This window comes from Microcaecilia unicolor, chromosome 1 (genome assembly GCF_901765095.1).
Source record: "Microcaecilia unicolor chromosome 1, aMicUni1.1, whole genome shotgun sequence".
Lineage (NCBI taxonomy): Eukaryota > Metazoa > Chordata > Amphibia > Gymnophiona > Siphonopidae > Microcaecilia > Microcaecilia unicolor.
In genome coordinates, this window is record NC_044031.1 from 582,086,008 (window position 1) to 582,107,582 (window position 21,575).

Sequence of the window (21,575 nt, forward strand, 5' to 3'; positions counted from 1 at the left end):
TTTCAAGTCTTTGCAATTATTAGTCTTTATTTGTTATGCAGTAAAATCATTTTACTGCATATGTTCTGTGCATAGAGACTGAACACAATCCAATAGTTACATATCCAGAAAGAAGACTTTAATTGTATTGTTGTAGAGTGTGTTGGCCAGATCAAGTGGGTCTTCTTGTCTTACTTCTGCCATTATCTCCAGCACTTGACTAAAAAAAAAAACACAAAAAATTAAAAAAAATCTTTCATCAATTAAGTATTAGTACAACTTGTCACTTCTCTAGTTAATTGCTTGCATATATAAGTGACTGTGCAAGAACAAGGTTTTGCTTCTTTGGTATGGTAACATTTCAGATACGTAAGGACACTATATTTGGACTACAGATGAAGCAAAAGCTATATTTGGTAAAGTTAAAGGTCAAGATGAGAGGAAGACTGAAGGGGATGGAGTGATTAAATAATAATAGCTATGGATGCTAGTCTATTGATAATTAGGCACCTGACTGATGACAGAACACAGCTCAGAACAACTATCCATAGGGTTGCCGTGACTCGACATTAACTCAATAACACATAAGTATTGCCCTACTGGGACAGACTGGAGGTCCATCAAGTCCAATATTCTATTTCCAACAGTGGCTGATCAGGTCACAAGAACGTGGTAGGATCCTAAAAGTGTAAATATATTTTATGTTGCTTATCCCAAGTGGATTTCTCAAGTACACCTTTATAATGGTTTATGGACTTTTTTTTTTTTTTTTTACCCTAATGGCTTTTAACACATTCTCTGGCAGTAAAAGAGCTTTTCTCTGATTAATTTTAAATGTACTGTTTAATAGCTTCATTCTGTGCCCCCTAGTCCTTGAATTGCTTGTTTACTCTTTTCAAACGTATAAGTCTACCTGTTCACTCATCACTCATTATTTTATAGACCTCTGATATTTCCCCTCAACAGTGTTCTCCAAGCTGAAGAGCCCTACCCTAATTCAGCTATACCATGGAGTGAGATAGAGGCCTTATGATGTTCTCTATGCCTTTCCTAACAACAAGTTGCCCAAGGAGCCTAACTGCTTTTGTTGCCTCACTAGTGTGGAGCCACTGTAAAGAAGTGGATGTGTGTAAGCAATGGGGGTGTTAGTGATTGAAGGGCTGGAATGCATTTGCATAGATTTCTTACCTTGTGCCTACATGTGCTCTCGTTGATGCAAATAAATACATAAAAGATAAGTAAAATCACCATTTGAGGAAGGCTCAGGATGTGTGAGGTACACATTTAAGGGGGCAGAGGCCATGTGTGTTTAGAGGTTGTAGGTGGGCCTTTTGGTTTTTTTTTAACTGTATGCTGTAGAGCAACACCTAGAGGTGCTGTTACATAGATGAGAGAGGAACCACTTGTCCTCTAGTTTTCCTCTGTAACTGACTTAAAGACCAGCTTGGCTCTGTAATATCAATTACTTATGTTCCCAAAACTAATTTCAACTGGATACAGAAGAAATTCAAGCAGTAGAACTACAGCTTTGATCCTGTGAAATGAACATTAGATTTTAGCAGAACATTAGTTGTAGCAAATGCAACTAATGTAAAAGGAAAGTTTTTACTTGTTTTGCTAATGCATGTATTTAGATGCTCTAAAGATGGTAAAAGTTAGAAGTGTAGCAACAGAAGCCTTATTGGCTGGCATCACAGGGTGGTTATAGTGACAGCTGTTCAGTTGGCATTGCACTGGCTTTACAGAAGCCAACAGTAGTTGGGCTATACACCTTCCTTTTTGTCCCACAACTTGGTCCACACTTGGGGGGTTATGTCCATCAACCAGCAGATAGAGATGGCAAAAAGTAATTACCTGATGCATCCCCTTATGGATATTACTCCTTCCAATTACCTCAGTATTTCTCTGTCTCTATCTTTGACTCAACTGAGTTTATCCTCCAAAATCAACATAGTTCACCATCTCACAAAGAGCTGTATCTAACTGTGCATATTCACAACTTGGGCTCACACGCATAATTGAGTGTAATATATCACGTATACAGCTGGAATTATTCTCTTGTGCTCAACATCATCTAAGCTTACCCTTAGAGCCTCAGCTGAGCTAAACTTTGCAGGACAAGCTGTTTTCTTCTCTGTCATGGTGTGTAGTTTATTCTTTTGTTTTCACTTACCATACCTGTCTACACTGCCTTATTTTCTCTGACTCAGCTAAATTATCCTCACAGTTGTATATGAATTGTCCACTGTAGGATCAGAATAGCTCAATCCATACTGTCCCACAGATACAATACAGAGCCTTGTGGGTTATGTCCCTCTGCTAGCAGGTGGAGATAGAGAACTTCAGAGGTTTGGCATATGTGGTCATATGCAGCCAGCTTAACATCTGTATTCTCTCTATCTAGCCGGTGGAGGGTATATAACATGCAGCTCTGGTTAGATTTGGCTCCTGGCCCGTCCCTCGGGTTCAGTGGAGCCTAGGTTGAGATTCCCTGCCTTGGGATTTCAGGGTATACCTGGTGGGGCCAGGTCCCTCTTTCCCCCCCCCCCCCCCCACTGACTCCCTTGGCTCTCACTGCCCTGTCAGTTGATTGTCTCAAGGCAGCCGGCTCTCCTGCCTCCTGAATTTAAAAAAAAAAAAAGGTAAGCGGCCATGGAGAGCAGTAAACTTGTTTTAGAGTATATTTTTAAAAAAGTACCAAGCATGGGTGAGCTGTGCAGTGCTAGGACCAGCACATGGGGGGGGGGGGTTGGTTTCTCTCAGTGCACTTCTCCCATGTCGGCGTCTGAAGCCGCAAAGCGCTGTGCCTGGTGTAGGAGCCAGAGAGCAGCATCAGGAGAGTATGAGATGTGCATGCCAAGCCATACTGAATTTGCTACATTTGGTGGGGGGCAGCCTGAGTTCAGTTGATCAGTTGGCGGGGCTGGGTCCCGTTGTGGTGGGAACCTCGGGTCTTGCTTCAGTGCGCGTGCCTGCGGGTGCCATTTTTTCTCTGCCTCAGCATTCGGCTTTGCAAGTGGCAGCGGAGCAGCTTTAGGACAAGCCGTTTCCAGCTCTGGAAGAGACCGGGGTGGTGTGGGAGCAGTCTGTGTGTGGGAGAATGGTATCCCATTTTCCTCAGAATTTGTGCTTCTAATGCACAAAGCCTTTTTGCTGAAGCGCTCAGGGGCTCCCCAACTCTTTGATTTTTCTCCTGCGCCTGAAGCACTGCCTTGTCAGTAGTGCTTCAAGCGCCTTTGCTCAAGAGACCGAGGTTTGTTCTCTTTCAGATTTGGAAGCAGTGTCCATTGTCTTGGATGCAGATGACTGTCTTCTCGCTGGGGATTCCCCTACTGAGGCCTGTCTTGGAAGAAGGGGAACTGCCACCAGAGGAGGAGGTTGACCTCACGAAGTGCGTCTCTCAAAAAGATGAGCTCCCCACCCTTATTGTCTGGGTGCTTGAAGTTTTAAATATTTCTGTATCCATGGTTGGACCCCCCAAGCACCCCTTCTATTATGTCAGGGACCCCAAAATCGTTCCATGTTCATGAGGCTATAAAAGTCCTCATTTCCGCACAATGGGACACGCCTGAGGGTGGCATGGGTGATGTTGCGCCTTTACGCTCTCTCCCCGAAGCAGATTTGGAGTCCTTGAGACTCCCCACAGTGGATTCCCTGATCACAGCGGTCACTAAAAAGACTACGCTTCCAGTGGAGGGGGGCACAGCTGACCCACAGGACCATAAGTTGGGTGTGGGTTGTATGCAGCATGTGCCTGCCTTTCATAGGTTCAAAAGACTTCTGCAGATGAGCTCATTTGTTTCTGGCCAACCCTAGAGTCAGGCTTGACTTAACAGATCTTTATGATGTGCTTTGGGCATCGATTTATTTTATTTTTGTTACGGTTGTACCCCGCGCTTTCCCACTCATGGCAGGCTCAATGCGGCTTACATGGGGCAGTGGAGGGTTAAGTGACTTGCCCAGAGTCACAAGGAGCTGCCTGTGCCTGAAGTGGGACTCTAACTCAGTTCCTCAATTCCCCAGGACCAAAGTCCACCACCCTAACCACTAGGCCACTCCACTGATCAACGGAGTCTCCTTGGCAGTCAAGGCTCAGACGTTCTCCAACATCATGGTGGTCGTTGCAGTCTTCCTCAGAAAGAAGGGAATTTAGGTCCATCCTTATCTCGATTGGCTCATTCGGGCACCATCTTACGAGCAGAGTTGATGAGTGACAGAGTAATCATGCTGTTGCGCTCCCTCGGTTGGGTGATCAACTTGCCTAAATGTCACCTCTTCCCATCGCAGTCTTTGGACTACCTGGGAGTGATTTTTGACACACAGGAGGACGGTGTCCCTCCCAGCAGCGCGTCTGCTGCGGCTCCAAAGTCAGCATGAAATCCAGCTCATCAGCCATGGGATTTTGTGCAGGTGTTGGGCTCCATGGTGGCCATGTTGGATGTAGTGCTCTGGACCAGGTACCATAGGCCTCAGGCGCTTCTCAGCCATTGGTCTCCTCTGTCAAAGGATTATGTTTTGGATTCCATGAACTTCGCCCATCCTTTTGGGCGTGCGCTGGTGGTTGATATTGGAGAACCTGGCAAGGGATTTCCCCCTTGCCACGCAGGATTGGAGGGTTGTTACCATGGACGGCAGCATCTACAGTTGGGGAGCACATTCTCCTGGGCAGACAACCCTGGAAACTTGGTCCACAGTGGATGTGTGTCCTGTCGATCAACTGCTTGGAGTTGCTTGGCGCTCCGGAACTTTCTTCCAATCCTGTAGGGTCATCCTGTGCGGATCTTTTCGGACAACGGGACAGTAGTGGCTTAAGTCAGTAGACGGGGGTACAAGGAGTGCTCCTCTGGTGAAAGAGGCAGCTCTGCTCTGTCTTTGGGCAGAGAAACACTTCTACCTGCTCTCAGTGGCGCACATTGTGGGAGTCTCAAATGTGCAAGTGAATTTTCTCAGACCCAGTTGGATCTGGGGGAGTGGGAGCTCTAGCTGCAGGCTTTCGCTCAGATCACAGAATTCTGGGGCGTTCCGGTGTTTGATCTGATGGCTCGGGGCGGGGGCCAGTGTGAAAGTTCCTCGCTTCTTCAGCAGTGGCAGGGAGTTTGGGTCAGCCGGGATCAATGCCCTCCAGCGGTGGCCCCCAGGTTTCCTCTACGTGTTTCTCCTGTGTCCCATGATAGGGAATAGTGGGGTGGATTGCCAGGCATCCGGGTCCAGTGATCCTGGTGGCTCCAGACTGGCCCCGTGGATCTCGTCAGACTCCTGGACTATTGTCCACAGTGCGGTCTTCTGATTCAGTGGCCCATCATAATGGAGGATCCCGCCCTCTTTGGTCTTACAGCTTGGTCCTTGAGAGTGCACGTTTAAGGAGGAAGGGGTACCCTGACAGTCATTACTACTATGCTGCAGGCGCAGAAGTGCTCTACTTCCACTGTGTACGCTCAAGTTTGGCACATCGTTGAATACTGGTGTTTCTCAGCTGGCATTTCAGCAACTTCAGCCTCTGTAATGTCCATCCTAGCCTTCTTGCAAGACAGCCTTGATAAGGCTCTTTCTTTGAGTTCCTTGAAACTCCAAGTGGTGGCCTTGCCTGTTTTTGGGGCCACCTTCAGGGCTCCTCGATTGCTAGGCCCCCAGATACTGTTTATTTGAGGGGGTGAATCATCTGTTGCCCCCACGGTTACCTGTCGTTCCGTCCTGGATCCTGAACCTGGTATTGCGAGTGCTGCAAAGGCCTCCGTTTGAGCCTTTGGGTCGGTTGTCCCTAAAGGACCTTATGTTGAAAGCGGTTTTCCTGATGGCCATCGCCTCCGCCAGGCGGGTGTCTGAATTGCAGGCCTCGTCTTACAGGGTTTCCTTTCTGTTTTACAGAGGTGGATGTTTGCATTCGGACGGTTCCGTTGTGTTTTCATTTCAATCAGTCTCTAGTACTACTGGCATTTTGCCGGGAAGACTATCCTACCGCTTTCTCGGCCCTGTGATAAGTTGTTACCCTAGAGGTTGCCAGTGACTTTCGTCGTTCTAATCACCTTTTCGACCTCTTTGTAGGCCGAAAGAAGGGCGAGATGGCATCGAAGGCCACAGTGGCTCGTTGGCTTCAGGAGGCAGTTAGCTCAGCTTATGTTGGTAGGGGGTCAGTCTCCTCCCTTATGGGTGTGGGTGCATTCTATGCAAGCACAAGCAGCTGCTTCTGGTGCTGTCGCTTGATTTCATTGGAGGACATTTGCAGAGCAGCCACATGAGCTTCGGTACATACCTTTACAAAACACTACAGATTGGATGTTGCAGTGTGTCAGGATGCAACCTTTGGAGCCTCGGTCCTTGCTTTGGGGGTGGCACGGTCCCGCTCTGGTACATCCCACAAGGCTCTGGATTGAGCTGTGGGACACTGTGGAAGGTAGACTTGGTCCTTACCTGATAATTTTCTTTCCATTAGTCCCAACAGCTCAATCCAATGGCCTGCCCTTTGTTCCATGCTTAGCCTGTTTTCTTGTTAGTTGGTTTTGTTTGGGGGTTTTTGGTTCCTGATGTTGGACAGGTTCCTTCATTTGATGTGTTTTTCAAAAAAAAAAAAAAAAAAAAGACAAGTTGGGATATACTTCTTACAGAATGCGAAGCTGTTGTGTTATCTCCCATGGGAGTGGTTGACATGTTCACTTGGACTTCTGGAGGCAGGAGAGTGGTGTTGGTTTGATTTCTATTGTTCCACGGCTTTGGTATCGAACCTACTGAGGTTAAGCTGGCTACACATGACCATATATGCTGAACCTCTGAAGTTCTCTCTATCTCCACCTGCTGGTCAAGGGACTTAACCCACCAGTCTCTGGATTGATCTGTTGGGTCTAATGGAAAGAAAATTATCAGGGCAGGACTAATTTTACCCTAATTACCCCCCCCCCCCCCCCTTTGGATCAACTGGCACACTTGGGGGGGAGGGGGGGGGTTAGAGATTGCACATAGGAATAGGATCAAGTCTTGTAAATCACTAAATGGTCCAATACTATCCATATGATTATGGACCAAGATGGAATTGGCCCTTAAGAGTTATCCAGTTGCTTGATGGGTGTTATCCATTTAACCCTAATTGGATAGTGCCAGTGTGTTTGCCATACTACACATATATTCTGCACCATTGTGTCTACAGAAAGCAGTACCACTGACAGCACCAGCTGAAACTACAGCCCTTTTTTTTTGGTTTTCAATTCACTTACATTCACCCTATGTACATATGCTCCTCAGATCAATTTTCAAACATTTAACAGTAAAATATACTAGTTTAGTGAGTGCTTTCACCACAGAAGCATAGTAACTTTTACTGCAGTGACGTAACAGCACACACACTAATTTGCATGTTAACCAGGTTGTGTTAGGGATGGGAATTCGGCAGGTAATGGCCAGAGAATGAGCATGGATGCACACTACAGTTTGTGCATAGTAATCAGAGCACATGCATTTACTGATTCCTCAAGGGCGGGGGGGGGGGGGGGGGTACTGTGCATTTGCGTTAACAGCAAAGAGTCTAAACCCGCACTAAAGACCATTTCAGGGTGAAAATTGCTGAAGATGTTATGTTCAATACCCCCTCCCTCCCCCCAATTACCACACAGTCTTTGCACATTCTGCAACACCTACCACATTGTGGTAACAGGACTCCTTCATTCACCTAGTGTTGCATACAATGATATGAATCCATGCTAATTTTTTTATTCACTTGAGTCCATAAGACTGAACCTCTATAGTAGTCTGAATAAAAGGAGGCAATATTTCCTCATATTGTTACCTTAACACTATTGAGTTATATTACTTAATTGCCATATTGTACCCAAATCAATTGGGTTCTGAATATTGTACTACTCGCATTTTGCTGCATGGAATTTCTTGAACACACAAACCTAATCTACTTACATTATGTGGCAAGGTTCATTTCTGTCCTTCAAACAGTGCCCTGCTTCCCATTTCTTTTTTGTAGGAAATGTGGTTTTTATGTATTTGGATCCAGCATGAGTATTTTTCACTCCACACCAGGGGGCATCTATTATTTTAAGGAAAAACAAGGTTACATAGCACACAACTGGTGTAGATGCCATTAAGATGTTATAAGTTTGGAAGGTTGAGTTAACATTTGTCAGTGCTTACTATACTGCTGGAGAATTGTGTAAGACTGCAAAACGTAGTTTGTATGGAATTCTGCTTAGGCAGCAATGGTGACAGCTCATATAATTTACCTCTCCACCCCACCAGCACACAATACCCTTTTTCATTGTCTGACATTGTTGATCAGGAACCAAGAACAACTGCAGGTTGGCTGCATCTTCCTCTGCCACCTGGAATCAGACTGCTGTTTTGCACATACAGTGTCTTGAGTAGTTCAAATCAACAGTCTAACTCCAGGTGATAGGGGAGAATGTGGCCTGGCATTAGGGAGTGACTGATTGGAACTGTGGGACGGTGAAAAGTGGTAACATGTGCAAGATGGCATGTTGTGCTGGGGGGGGAGCACAGGACCGTGAAAAATGATATTTTGTGTCCTAATGAGAGCAAGTTGGGGGTATAACCCAGCCAGTTGAGGGGAGTAGAGAGGAAGCTGATGTTGCATACCCTAGGGGAGGGGAGAAAGGGAAAACTGGTGTGTGTTCTGAAGGGGGGGAGGGTTTGGAGAGGTGAGAAGAGACCAAGCTGGAGTTGTATACTACTTAGTAACTCTATTGCATGTCCCCTAGTCCTTGTATTTTTGTACCCATTCCATGCCATTATTTTATAGATCTTTATCATATCTTCCCTCAGGCTCTCTTCTTCAAGCCAAAAAGCCCCAACTATTTTAGCCTCTCCTCATACGGGAGTCGGGGTGGGGGACAGAGAGCAAGCTGAGGTGCTATGATACGGGGGTGAGCACAAAGGAGGGAGACTAAGCTCAGGGTCAAAGAGAACTGGGACTATTAGTGGGAGAGGGGCAGAGAACTCAGAAGACAGAAAGCTGTGGATCTTAAAGGGCCAGGGCAAGAGAACTGTGGATGGTGTGCTGGAGTCTGGGGAGCAGAAAGTGTAAAAAGAAAGAAAGATGTAAGAGGGGACAGAACCAGTGGGGTGAGGGTGGGTAATAACTGTAGGCAGAGGCTCAGGCTAAGTTGGGGAGAGTGGAACCAGGAGAGAGATTGCTAGGTAGGGTCAAGCCTCAGGATGAAGTTCAGGGGTGAGGTCAGGCCTGATGATGGGAGAAATTCACAAAAAAAATTTCAAAAGTATGGAACACAAATATTGTGCACATAATTGGTGCAGAATTTCCCCTCAAGAGTATGGTATTTTACTACTTAACATTTCTAAAGCGCTGCTAGGGTTACGCAGCGCTGTACAGTTTAACAACAAAAAGGACAGTCCCTGCTCAAAGGAGCTTGTATTGGACACAACCTTTTCACATGGAGCAAAAATCTTAATTGTTATCCAGTTAGGTGAACTGCAGCTGCTCAGTTTCAGATGGGAAAGGAAGAGGGTGGTTCAAATATTGTGACAGGGCTGGTACGAGGGACATAAAGGTGCCCTAGGCAAACATTCAGCTTTGTTGTCCCCCTCCCCCCAAGTAACTTTAAGGACCCCTATCCCCTCCAACAATCATGATCACCCCAACACCAGCCTTCCCAAAATAATCTGGCTAAATTGAACTTCAAATGACTAAAGTTTTTTTAGTAAGTAATAACTTCCAGACTTAAAATGAATAAGAATTCTTATCTACTAAACTGTCCAAATAATCACTATATTCACTGTGGCTTTGGAGGAAAAGACTTCAGAAACGCTTGGGCTTGTCAGCTTCAAAACACAACTAGAACAAATCCTGATGCTGAGCCGCTTCATCATAAGTAAAAAAAAAAAAAAAAAAAAAACCCTTCATGCTACTTTATATATATATATATATATATATAATTTTTCAAATGTAAGCAGAAAACCGAGGGTAGGGATAAATGGCCATTTTTCTCAATGGAGGAGGGTGAATAGTGCCGCATGGATTTCTACTGGGACCGGTGCTATTTAACGTATTTATAAATGATCTGGAAAATGGAACGAGTGATTAAATTTGCACATTGCACAAAACTATTCAAAGTTGTCAAAACGTATGCGTATTGTGAAAAATTGTAGGAAGACCTTAGGAAACTGGAAGACTGGGCATCCAAATGGCAGATGCAATTTAATGTGGATAAATGCAAAATGATGCACATTGGGAAGAATAATCCGAATCATAGTTACCTGATGCTAGGGTTCACCTTAGGAGTCAGAACTCAAAAAAAAAGATCTAGGTGTCACTGTAGACAATAAGGTGGCAGCCAAAAAAGCTAACAGTATGCTAGTAATTATTAGGAAAGGGATGCAAAATAAGACCAAGAATATTATAATGCCTCTGTATCAGTCCATGGTGTAATCTCACCTTGGATACTGCCTTCAATTCTGGTCGTCGTATCTCAAAAAAGATATAGCTGAATTAGAAAAGGTTCAAAGAAGAATGACCAAAATGATAAAGGGGATGGAACTCCAAAGAGGTTAGGGCTGACAGGATATGATTGAGGGCTATATAATCCTGAATGGTGTAGAATGAGTAACATAGTAGATGACGATAGAGAAAGACCTGTACGGTCCATCCAGTCTGCCCACAAGATAAACTCATGTGCTACTTTATGTGTATACCTGACCTTGATTTGTATCTGCCATTTTCAGGGCACAGACCGTAGAAGTCTGCTCAGCACTAGCCCCGCCTCCCACCCAATCACACTGTTTCGTCGCCTTCAGATCCTCAAATACTATCACCCCAAGCTCCCTCTCCCCGTCTGTACATATCAGACTCTCACCGCCTAACACATACATCTCCCGTGGATTTCTACTCCCTAAGTGCATCACTTTGCATTTCTTCGCATTGAATTTTAATTGCCAAACCTTAGACCATTCTTCTAGCTTCTGCAGATCCTTTTTCATGTTTTCCACTCCATCCTGGGTGTCCACTCTGTTACAAATCTTAGTATCACCCGCAAAAAGGCAAAGTTTAACTTCTAACCCTTCGTCAATGCCACTCACAAATATATGGAACAGAATCGGCCCCAGCACCGATCCCTGAGGCACTCCACTACTCACCTTTCCCTTATCCGAGCAAATTCCATTAACCACGTGGCGTCTGTCCGTCAACCAATTCGCCACGTCGGGTCCTATCTTTAGCCTGTCAAGTTTATTCAAGAGCCTCCAGTGGGGAACCATGTCAAAAGCTTTGCTGAAATCTAAGTAGATTACGTCTATAGCATGTCCACGATTCAATTCTCCGGTCACCCAGTCAAAGAATTCAATGAGATTCATTTGGCATGATTTACCTTTGGTAAAACCATGTTGTCTCGGATCGTGCAACTTATTGTCTTCCAGGAAATTCACTATCCTTTCCTTCAGCATCGCTTCCATTACTTTTCCAATAACCGAAATGAGGCTTACCAGCCTGTAGTTTCCAGCTTCTTCTCTATCACCACTTTTGTGACCACATCCGCTGTTCTCCAGTCCCACAGGACCTCTCCCGTCTCCAAGGATTTATTAAACAAATCTTTAAGAGGACCCGCCAGAACCTCTGAGCTCCCTCAATATCCTGGGAGAAGAAGTGAATTGATTTTTCACGCTTTCAAAAAGTACAAAGACCAGGGGACATTCAATGAAATTACATGGATATACTTTTAAAACAAATAGGAGTAAATATTTTTTTCAGTCAAAGAATAGTTAAGTGCTAGAACTCGCTGCCAGAGGATATAGTAAGAGCAGTTAGCATATCTGGGTTTAAAAAAAGGTTTGGGCAAGTTCCTGGAGGAAAACTCCATAGTCTGTTAATGAGATGGACATGGGGAAGCCAGTACTTGCCCCGAGATTGGTAGCATGGAATGTTGCTACCAATTGGACTTCTGCCAGGTACTTATGATCTGGTTTGGCCACTGCGCTAGATGGACCATTGGTCTGATCCAGTATGGCTAGTCTTATATTCAATTTTGTGAATTTTATGCAAGTATATCTAAAAAATGTATCAAGGAAGGCAACGTAACTTTCCACTGCTGACAGCTCAACAGAGCGCTGCTGTTTCGTGACCTGCTTCTTTGGGAGCTTTGCAGCTTCTTAAAATGTTGCCACTGTTTATCGCCAAATCTCTAGGTTTCCTGGCAGTTCAATTAAAGTCTTCATACCCATGGAAGCCTAGAGGTTCGGCGATAAACAGCAACATTTAAGAAACTATAAAGCTTCCAAAGAAGCAGGTCACAAAACACCCTGTTGAGCTGTTAGCAATGGAAAATAAAGTTGCCTGCCTTCCTTGATATGTTTACATTTTAAAAATCATATATATATATATATATATATATATATATATATATAAAAGAAAAGTAGCACAGAGATTTATTTTGACTTATGACAAAGCGGCTCAGCAGCAGGATTTTGTTCCAGTTGTGTTTTGAAGCCGACAAGCCAGAGAGCTTCTAAAGTCTTTTCCTCCAAAGCCACAGTGAATATATGTGATTAATTTGGACAGGTTAGTAGATACGAATTGGTGTTCATTTCATGTTTGGAGTTATTTAAAAACTGCCCAAGCTCCCTGCAGGTACCTCTTGCTGTTTCTTTGATTTTGTGCAGCTGTCAGGGTCTACTGTTTTGCTTCAACCACAATTGTCCTTTGGCATCCCCCCCACCCCCCCTTCTCGAAGTTGCTGCCGTTAAGTGGCCACCTAGTCCTACCTAATAGATGGAACAGCCCTAGCTGCAGGTAAAACTGGAAATGGAAAGGCAATGTTCATTAAATTAGTAAAGATATAATAGCAGTATTCAGCTGAAATTAGTAAGCATAAATATATTTCACACTGTATGATTTGTATTAAAACAGGAGTCATCCTTTCTAGCTCATTTTACTGAAAACACTTAGATAAGTCACGTATGGCTGTTGAGCTGGTTGACAGGCACACTTAACTGATCTGACTTCCAGAATATCTGTAATGAATATGTATGAGGTAGATCCAGTGGCGTAGCTATGGGTGGGCTCAGGCCCACCCAGTGGCGGCACCCCACATCAACATCTCTCCTCTGCGGTGTCCTGGCATCTGCCCGCATGTCGCTGAACCCCGTCCCTCCCTAGTGTACCTTACAGGTGTCCCTGGCACCTGCAGTGATTCAATTATTGCTGCCTGTGCCGGCCCCGCAGGCTTCCATCGGCCGAGTCCCACCCTTGCTTTCATCATTTCCTGTCTGGCCAATGGAAGCTTGCAGGGCCAGCGCAGGCAGCAATAACTGAATCACTGTAGGTGCCGGGGATGCCTGTAAGGTACACCAGGTAGGGACGGGCTTCAGCAACGGGTGGGCAGATGCTGGGACGCCATAGAGGTGCAGAGATGTTGATGTGGGGTAGGTGAAAAAAATCTATAATTTTTTAATATCTCTGGGGGGGGGGGGGGGGGGGGCTGTGGAGTGCCGTGCCATGCAGTGGAAGGGCCCATCCAAAATACTGGGTCTGGCTACGCCACTGAATAGATCTGAATACATTGGTGACCCAGCACATGCAAATCTTTTTCATGCATATTCAGTGGGCTACTCCTGAAAACTAGACTGACTAGTTGTGCCTCCAGGAGAGGTTTGGAAAACCCTGGAATGATTTCATAAGCTACAGGCTGCTGGTCAGGGCTTTCCAATCCTGTCATGGGACCCACAGCTAGTTGTATTTGCAGGATATTCTTAATAACTATACACAAAAAAACAATGCGTATGTATTGGAAACATAGTATATGCAAATATATCTCATGAATAGTCATTGTGGCTGTGGGGTCCCCTGGACAGGTCTAAAGTCTAAAGTCGCATGTATAGATTTCTTAAGACACAGTCTCTTCCTGAAACTGCTGACTGTGCTACCAGCTCATCATCATGTCTAGCTTCTCTTATGTTTACCAGATTCATTTTTCAAAATGTCATGAAGTGCAAAGTAGTAACCTACCAGTCTCTATCATCAACCTTTCACTAGGAATGGACTTCAGCACTTCTAAATTGGCCTCAGTTTTCAAAGAGCTAAAAAAAAAATAAAATAAAATCCCACAGCATATTCCATTACAAGCATAATGTTAAAATTAAGCGATTTAAACACATCTTGCACATAGGCTCATCTGTGAATTGTAGTTTTACTGACTTAAGATTTGAAAGAAAAATTCCATATTCCATTTATATATGGAAATAAAGGGGGGGAAAGACACGGTACAGAGTATAATTTATTATTTGCACTGTTGTCTTGCAGCCAACATGTGGTGATATGTTTCAGCAGTATCTACCAGAAATGGCCAGATCACTTGATCTGAGTTTCCAGTTCAGCTGATAATGACTAATGTGAATCAGATATTTTCTGTCACAAATCAAGTCTGCACACAATTTCATCAGCTCTAAATGAAGGGCTAGAGCTGCCAGATCTAAAACTACAGTCCTTCTCATCATCAATGTTTTGCATTTCCATGGACAAAAAAGGTATTTCTTGGCTTACATTTTAGCTGGAGTACTCTTACCAGAAGCTACCACCTAAAGCATCTTGGTATTTCCTGATGAAACGTAGAGATTTGAGTCATTATTTTTGGAATTCTTTAAGCAGTGGGTCCAAGAATTCCCCTTATTAACATATGTATCTGCAATTTTTGTGAAAGTGCCTTACAGTAATTAGGAATCTTATTCAATGCACAGATCAAATGGACACTGACATCCGATGTGACTTTCTTATTTTTACACTTTTGAGTCAATATTCACTCAGCAGTGGTGTTTCTTTAATAAGGGAAAGTACAGGTAAGCAAAGAAGACTATTTTTAATCCTTTTCAAACCTGAGGGCTTATTTTTAAGGGGAAAAAAAAAAACTTACCAACCATTAATTCCAATGTAAAGATCCAAATCAATTATAGCAGCTGCTTCTTCTATTGTGCCATCAAAGGAATGGACCTAAAAATGTTGCATTTATATTTATCATAAGTCAGTCTTAAAAGATGAACATATTTAACATTTACTGACAATCAATCACAAGCACTGTTTCTTCTATGCTGAGTGGGAGTCCTCCACCTACTGTCCTGCCAGTGGGGGTGCTATTTTACTATCACATTTTCAATTGTGAGGGACAGGCAAGCTCTGCAGGAATCCAGGGAACCTGCCTGTCCCTACTGAAAACACAATATTGAAGCACCATCCCCCACCCCTGGCAGAGGACTCCTGCTCAGCTTACAGGGAACAGTGATTATGTTACTGTAAGTAAGGAAAAGAGGGCCAGGCTGGTGGCCTCTAGTGGGAAGGGATTTGGATTTAACTCACAGCTTTTTTCAGTTGTGGTGCAAGGTGTGTTACATTCAGGTACAGTAGGTATTTTCCTGTCCCTGGAAGGCTCACAATCTAAGGGAGTCTTTTATTAAAGATTAGTGCACATCATTTGCCACAGGACCCATTTTATTCCTATGGGCCCCTGCTGCAGACTGCATGAGCTAATCTTTAGTAAAAGACCCTCTGCGTTTATACCTGAGGCAGTGGAGGGTTAGGTAACTTGTCCAAGTTCACAAGGAGCCACAGTGGAGCTTGAAACGGGCGTCCCTGGTTCTCAATATATTGTTCTAACCATTAAGTTACACCAGGATGACCTGATTTGGAAGCAACCATTGGCTCTCTCTTTCATCTAAGGATCAATGATCGGTTTCCTAAAGAACAAGTCCATAAACCACTACTAAATGGACTTGGGAAAAATCCACAATTCCAGGAATAACATGTATAGAATGTTTGTACGTTTGGGAAGCTTGCCAGGTGCCCTTGGCCTGGATTGGCCGCTGTCATGGACAGGATGCTGGGCTCGATGGACCCTTGGTCTTTTCCCAGTGTGGCATTACTTATGTATTAGCTCTACCAAGGAAGGTAGGGAATGCAAGAGAGAGGACCATTTGCGCCCTGGATGTAGGATCCCTACTTGCATAAAATTCAGAATACCAGAGCTCTGCAAGAAATAATTCCTTAAATCTGAATCCCAAGACCACAGATTCATGATTCTGGCATGGGAAAGACAGGAGGACATGAAAAGTATAGGAGAGAGGAAATAAGGGTAGGACCTCTTCAAACCTGAGGCTCTCTGCCATATAATAACAACATTTCCATGTTTTTTAAAGTTTGTGGAGGCAACGGATATAAAGAACAAAGGCCCTCGCAAACTTGATAACACAGAGAATAGCGAAGGTTACTCAAAAACAAGTAGACAATGCTCCAATGGTCTAAAAGGTTTATTGTCCAACGACAAAGACTTGACATGGTCAACCTCTAAAAACACTTCTCTAGACTGCAGACACAGTCTACAGACTAGAGAAGTGTTTTAGAGGTTGACCATTTTCCGACACAGTGCTCTTCACAGTTCTTCCCGCCAAGTTCCATGTTAGCTATGGATAATAGTATGTAACACTGTCCTGCAGCGTTTGAAACAGACAGATCTATACAGACATTAGGAGACTCCTGAAGCAGGCCAGATGGCCAAAATATGGCCATGTTAAGTCTTTGTCGTTGGACAATAAACCAGTGGCATAGCTACAGAGGGCCACAGGGGCCTGGGCCCCCAAATTGGCTCTGGGGCCCCCAATTTGGCTGGTGGAGGTCCCCAACCCACGCCAGCTAAAGCGTTTGTCCCGTGCTGGTCTCACATTGCCTGGCACCCTGTCCTGTTTACAGTCGTGTGCACGCTCGTTTTAATGAAACCATATCAATCAAATTATCTGGGTTTAAAAAAAGATTTGGACAGATTCATGGAGGGAAAGTCCATAGTCTGCTATTGAGATAGACATAGGAAGCAACTGCTTGCCCTGGGATTTGTAGTATGGAGTGTTGCCACGATTTGGGTTTCTGCCAGGTACTTGTGACCTGGCTTGGCCACTGTTGGAAACAGGATACTGGGCAAGATGGACCATTGGTCTGACCCAGTATGGCTACTCTTATGTTCTTATGTAAAGCAAACACCCATCTACAGTGGGCCCGATGCAATAAAGCACACTACGATTTGTGGGCAGTTTAGCCCGGCTGTTATGCACAAAGTTGCAGGTGCCCTATGTTAAAACAAGTTTTGTGCATGAGTTAACTGTGCACAGATTCTCATTGACATCAGCACACAACTCTTTTAAATCCCATATTAAGGAATTAGCTATTAAAGGCAGAACAGCAAAGAAATGTGTAAAAGACCCAAAGAGTGAGCATAAGTTCTTCTAACACAGGTGCTTTAATGCAAGGTCTGAGGAGGAGTAAAAGGTTAGCTTATTCTGCTGCTGTCAGAAGAGTTAGGATTTCATGCCTGTTTCTTCTCTTTAGTGCGAGCAACATGACCCAAACATTATTTCTGGCTTCCCTGAAATGGATGTGTAGAAAAAGAAAATGATGGCTTGGATGAGGAACTGAGAGGGAGATTACTCGTATTTACTTGAAAATCCATATGAAACCTGCAGAACATTCAAACACATCTACAGAAGATTCCAATTATTCATGTAAATCTGCAATTAATTCAATCCATAAAGTAATCGAATTAAATCATCCACTCCTGACTCACCACTGTCAAAATGCACTCATCTCAAAAAAAACTCCACATCCTTTTGATACTGCTTGCTTTCCGGATCATCTGGAAAGTGGATACAATGAAGCTAAAAATGTTTGCACTTTAACAGTGGTGAGTCAGGAGTATCGATGCAGTGGATAAATTTGATTACTTTATGAATTGGATCACTTGTGACTTTACATGAACAATTTGGATTATACATTGGGTTCTTCTGTAGACCTAAGCAAGTTTCATACAGATTTTCAAATGAATGACATTTGTATTTTTTTTTATTTTGTGGAGCTAATGGATTTTTTGTTCTTTTTTTTTTTGGAGTTGTCCAGTATTGTTTACTAAGTTTTTTGGATATCATTGTGATTCAAAATTTTTGTTTATAGCTTTGTCTGTATATGGATCACTCATTTTGTTATTTTGTTTTTTAATATGAATAATATAATTAATGCTTAAATACGTTTTTTATTCATCATTTTGAATACAACTCTAGTACTAGACTTGACAGTCCATCTGGCAAAGACTATTTGGTGAAGCAAGAAAAGCTTTCAATGTCAGCTGTGAAAGGGGAATCTTTGCAGATCCTCCTGCCCTGGAAGAACCTGCCAAGTAAGATCAGGAGATGTTCTTCAATGTAGAGACAAAGAGATCATGTACCAAATGTACTTACTACTCCTCCAACACATCGCTCTCGATTTCTCCTCATGATATCTGCAAAGGAAAAGAAAGAAAGCTGTAAGCAAAACAGTGGAAGTTCTAGAAAGAGAGGAACTTAGAATAAAAGCTTAGCTTCTCTAAAAGAATCTCCAGTGCTGTATACAATGATCAAAAGAACCTACCTAAAAATTCCTTGTGTGAATTTCTACAGTGCAGGAACATTGGTAACTTTGTTTGCTCTGCCAGGTCAAACTGTTTTTCAAAATATCTGTGTAACGGAAATACAATTTAAAATATTTATTTTTTTATTACAGTAAATGAATAAATCTGTCAAAGAGCTTTCCAGAATTCTAACTCCTATGCTCCACTAAGGTAGAACTGCTGACTGTTGGAAATATACAGCTCCAGATTGCATCAACCACCGTACTTGACCACTAGGGGGCATTAGGATTAGAAATAACCAGGGTCTCGCTCTACATCCCGCGCAATCTGTATGTTTTTTTCAGGGTCGGAGGTGGTCATCTGGTCATTTAGGGCACATTTTTGTGGCTTAGTCGTAAAAAAAAAAAAAAGGACCAAGTAAAGTCGGCCAAGTGTTTGTCAGGGACGCCCTTCTTTTTTCTATTATCATTTGAGGACGCCCATCTGTTAGGCATGCCCCAGTCCCGCCTTCGCTAAGCCTCCGACACTCCCCCGGGAACTTTGGTCATCCCCACGACGGGAAGCAGTTGGGAACGCCCAAAATCAGCTTTCGATTATGCCGATTTGGGCGACCCTGAGAGAAGGATGCCCATCTCCCGATTTGTGTCAAAAGATGGGCGCCCTTCTCTTTTGAAAATAAGTCTGATAGTGACATAGTAGGTGATGGCAGAAAAAGGCCTGTATGGTCCATCCAGTCTGCCCAACAAGAAAATATGCGCTACTTTATATGTATACCTGACCTTGATTTGTATCAACCATTTTCACGGCAGAGACCGTAGAAGTCTGTCCAGTACTAGCCCCGCCTCCCAACCACCAGTGCTGCCACTCAATCTCCACTAAGCTTCTGAGGATCCATTCCTTCTGAACAGGATTCCTTTAGGTTTATCCCATGCATTTTTGAATTCCGTTACTGTTTTCATCTCCACCACCTCCCGCGGGAGGGAATTCCAAGTATCCACCACTCTCTCCATGAAAAAATACTTCCTGACATTTTTCTTGAGTCTGCCCCACTTCAACCTCATTTCATGTCCTCTAGTTCTACCGCCTTCCCGTCTCCAGAACAGGTTCGTTTGCAGATTAATACGTTTCAAATATTTGAATGTCTGTGACCGAAGGTCCTTCAAGCCCAATATCCTGTGGCCAATTCACGTCACAGTACCTGGCAAGATCCCAGAACAACAAAACAGATTTTATGCTGCTTATCCTACAAATACACGTGGATTTTCCCAAGTCCATTTTAATAATGGCTTATGGACTTTTCTTTTAGGAAATTAGCCAAACCTTTTTTTAAACCCTGCTAAACTAACTGCTCTCTACCACATTCTCTGGTAACACTTTGAGGAAGAAGTATTTTCTACGGTTTGTTTTAAATTTACTATTTAATAGCTTCATTTCGTGCCCCCTAGTCCTAGTATTTTTGGAAAGAGTAAACAAGAAATTCACATCTAACTGTACTACTCTACTCAGTATTTTATAGACCTCTATCATATCCCCTCCTCAGCTGTCTCTTCTCCAAGCTGAAGAGCCCTAGCCTTTCCTCATAGTGAAGTTATCCCATCCCCTTTATCATTTTCGTCGCCTTTCTCTGTACCTTTTGTAATTCCTACTCTTCCATCTAGCATTTCCTCTCTCTTCTCGCCCTCCCTATACCCCCTCCTGGGTCCTGCATCTCATCTCCCCTTCCTTACCCCGGTCCCATGTCCAGCATGCTCCTCCCGCCACCACCCTGTCGTTGCACCCCAGCTGCTTCAAAATTTCTGCATGTTGGTGCAGTGTCTTGCAGTAGAGGTCCACATTCCAATGCTGCTGCCTCCCGCTCTCCCTCTGAAGAGCTTCCTGTCAGGAAAAGGGCTGGAGGCATCAATACAGGCCTCTGTTGCAAGGCCCTGCATTGGCAAACAATTCTTTAGAAGAGGCCGGAAACAGATGCAACGATGGAGGATCGCATCAGAGAGATTGCATGAATCAAATTCTCCTTACTTGAGCTGGGTATCTTTGGGGCAAAATTCCAGTCTATCAAAATCTACAAAAGAAAAAGAAGAAAAATTAGAAAGATGCCATGTGAAGCTTTTAACAAAGAGCTACTGCAGCATAAAGGTGGTGAAAATTCAGACAGCACTTACCCAGACCACATTCCCCAACAGCAATGACCTTTCCTTTGTTATTCTCAATGAGATCGCGTAATTCATTTAAATACTGCTCAGGGTCACTCTGCTCAAATTCTCTGCAGCGAGTAGGGTGGCAGCCAGCTGTGCTATAAAACCTGTCTGATGATACAAAATAAAACTCTTCAGCATCTTCAGAGATGAAGTGAAGGGAGAGTTGCCCCAGTGGGGAGATGGTGGAGATGAGGAAGGTAGATGGAAAGAGAGGGCAAAAGTAAGTTAAGGGGGGTGAGATAAAGAGAGAGAGGTTCAAATATTTCAAAGATACAAATGATGTTGAAAAAGCAAGCAATTGTCAGATTTTGTGCACAAGAATGATCATTTGCTTTATATTTTATCATCATACAATTTTATATATAAGGAAAATTCTGATTTTGTTTATTGTAATTTGTTTTATACTTTTGGTTTGCATTGGTTGTTAATATTTTTACTGCACTAGTATACCCTGGAGGAAAGGAGAAACAGGGGTGATATGATACAGACGTTAAAATATTTGAAAGGTATTAATCCGCAAACGAACCTTTTCCGGAGATGGGAAGGCCGTAGAACTAGAGGACATGAAATGAGATTGAAGGGGGGGCAGACTCAAGAAAAATGTCAGGAAGTATTTTTTCACGGAGAGAGTGGTGGATGCTTGTAATGCCCTCCCGCAGGAGGTGGTGGAGAGGAAAACGGTAACGGAATTCAAACATGCGTGGGATAAACATAAAGGAATCCTGCTCAGAAAGAAGGGATCCCCAGAAGCTTAGCCGGTGGTGGGAGGCAGGGCTGGTGGTTGGGAGGTGGGGATAGTGCTGGGCAGACTTATACGGTCTGTGCCAGAGCCGGTGGTGGGAGGCGGGGCTGGTGGTTAGGAGGCGGGGATAGTGCTGGGCAGACTTATACGGTCTGTGCCAGAGCTGGTGGTGGGAGGCGGGGCGGGTGGTTGGGGGGGGCGGGGATAGTGCTGGGCAGACTTATACGGTCTGTGCCCTGAAAAAGACAGGTACAAATCAAGGTAAGGTATACACAAAAA

General features: G+C 43.9%; 1 protein-coding gene across 3 annotated transcripts in view; it reads right to left on the reverse strand.

Annotated features, from left to right (window-relative positions):
- Positions 1–21,575, reverse strand: part of TATDN1 (TatD DNase domain containing 1) — a 53,061-nt gene continuing 31,486 nt past the window's right edge. For 2 of the 3 annotated variants that reach the window (XM_030218931.1, XM_030218938.1), the window contains 8 exons: positions 20,519–20,662; positions 20,376–20,418; positions 18,377–18,462; positions 18,208–18,248; positions 14,850–14,926; positions 13,949–14,019; positions 7,879–8,005; positions 1–199 (listed from right to left, as the gene is read on the reverse strand). In XM_030218931.1, coding sequence (XP_030074791.1) covers positions 97–199; positions 7,879–8,005; positions 13,949–14,019; positions 14,850–14,926; positions 18,208–18,248; positions 18,377–18,462; positions 20,376–20,418; positions 20,519–20,662 — 692 coding nt within the window. In that variant the 3' untranslated portion in view covers positions 1–96. Of the gene's footprint in view, positions 200–7,878; positions 8,006–13,948; positions 14,020–14,849; positions 14,927–18,207; positions 18,249–18,376; positions 18,463–20,083; positions 20,305–20,375; positions 20,419–20,518; positions 20,663–21,575 lie in introns of those variants that run through there. The other variant, XM_030218946.1, reaches the window with a different exon arrangement.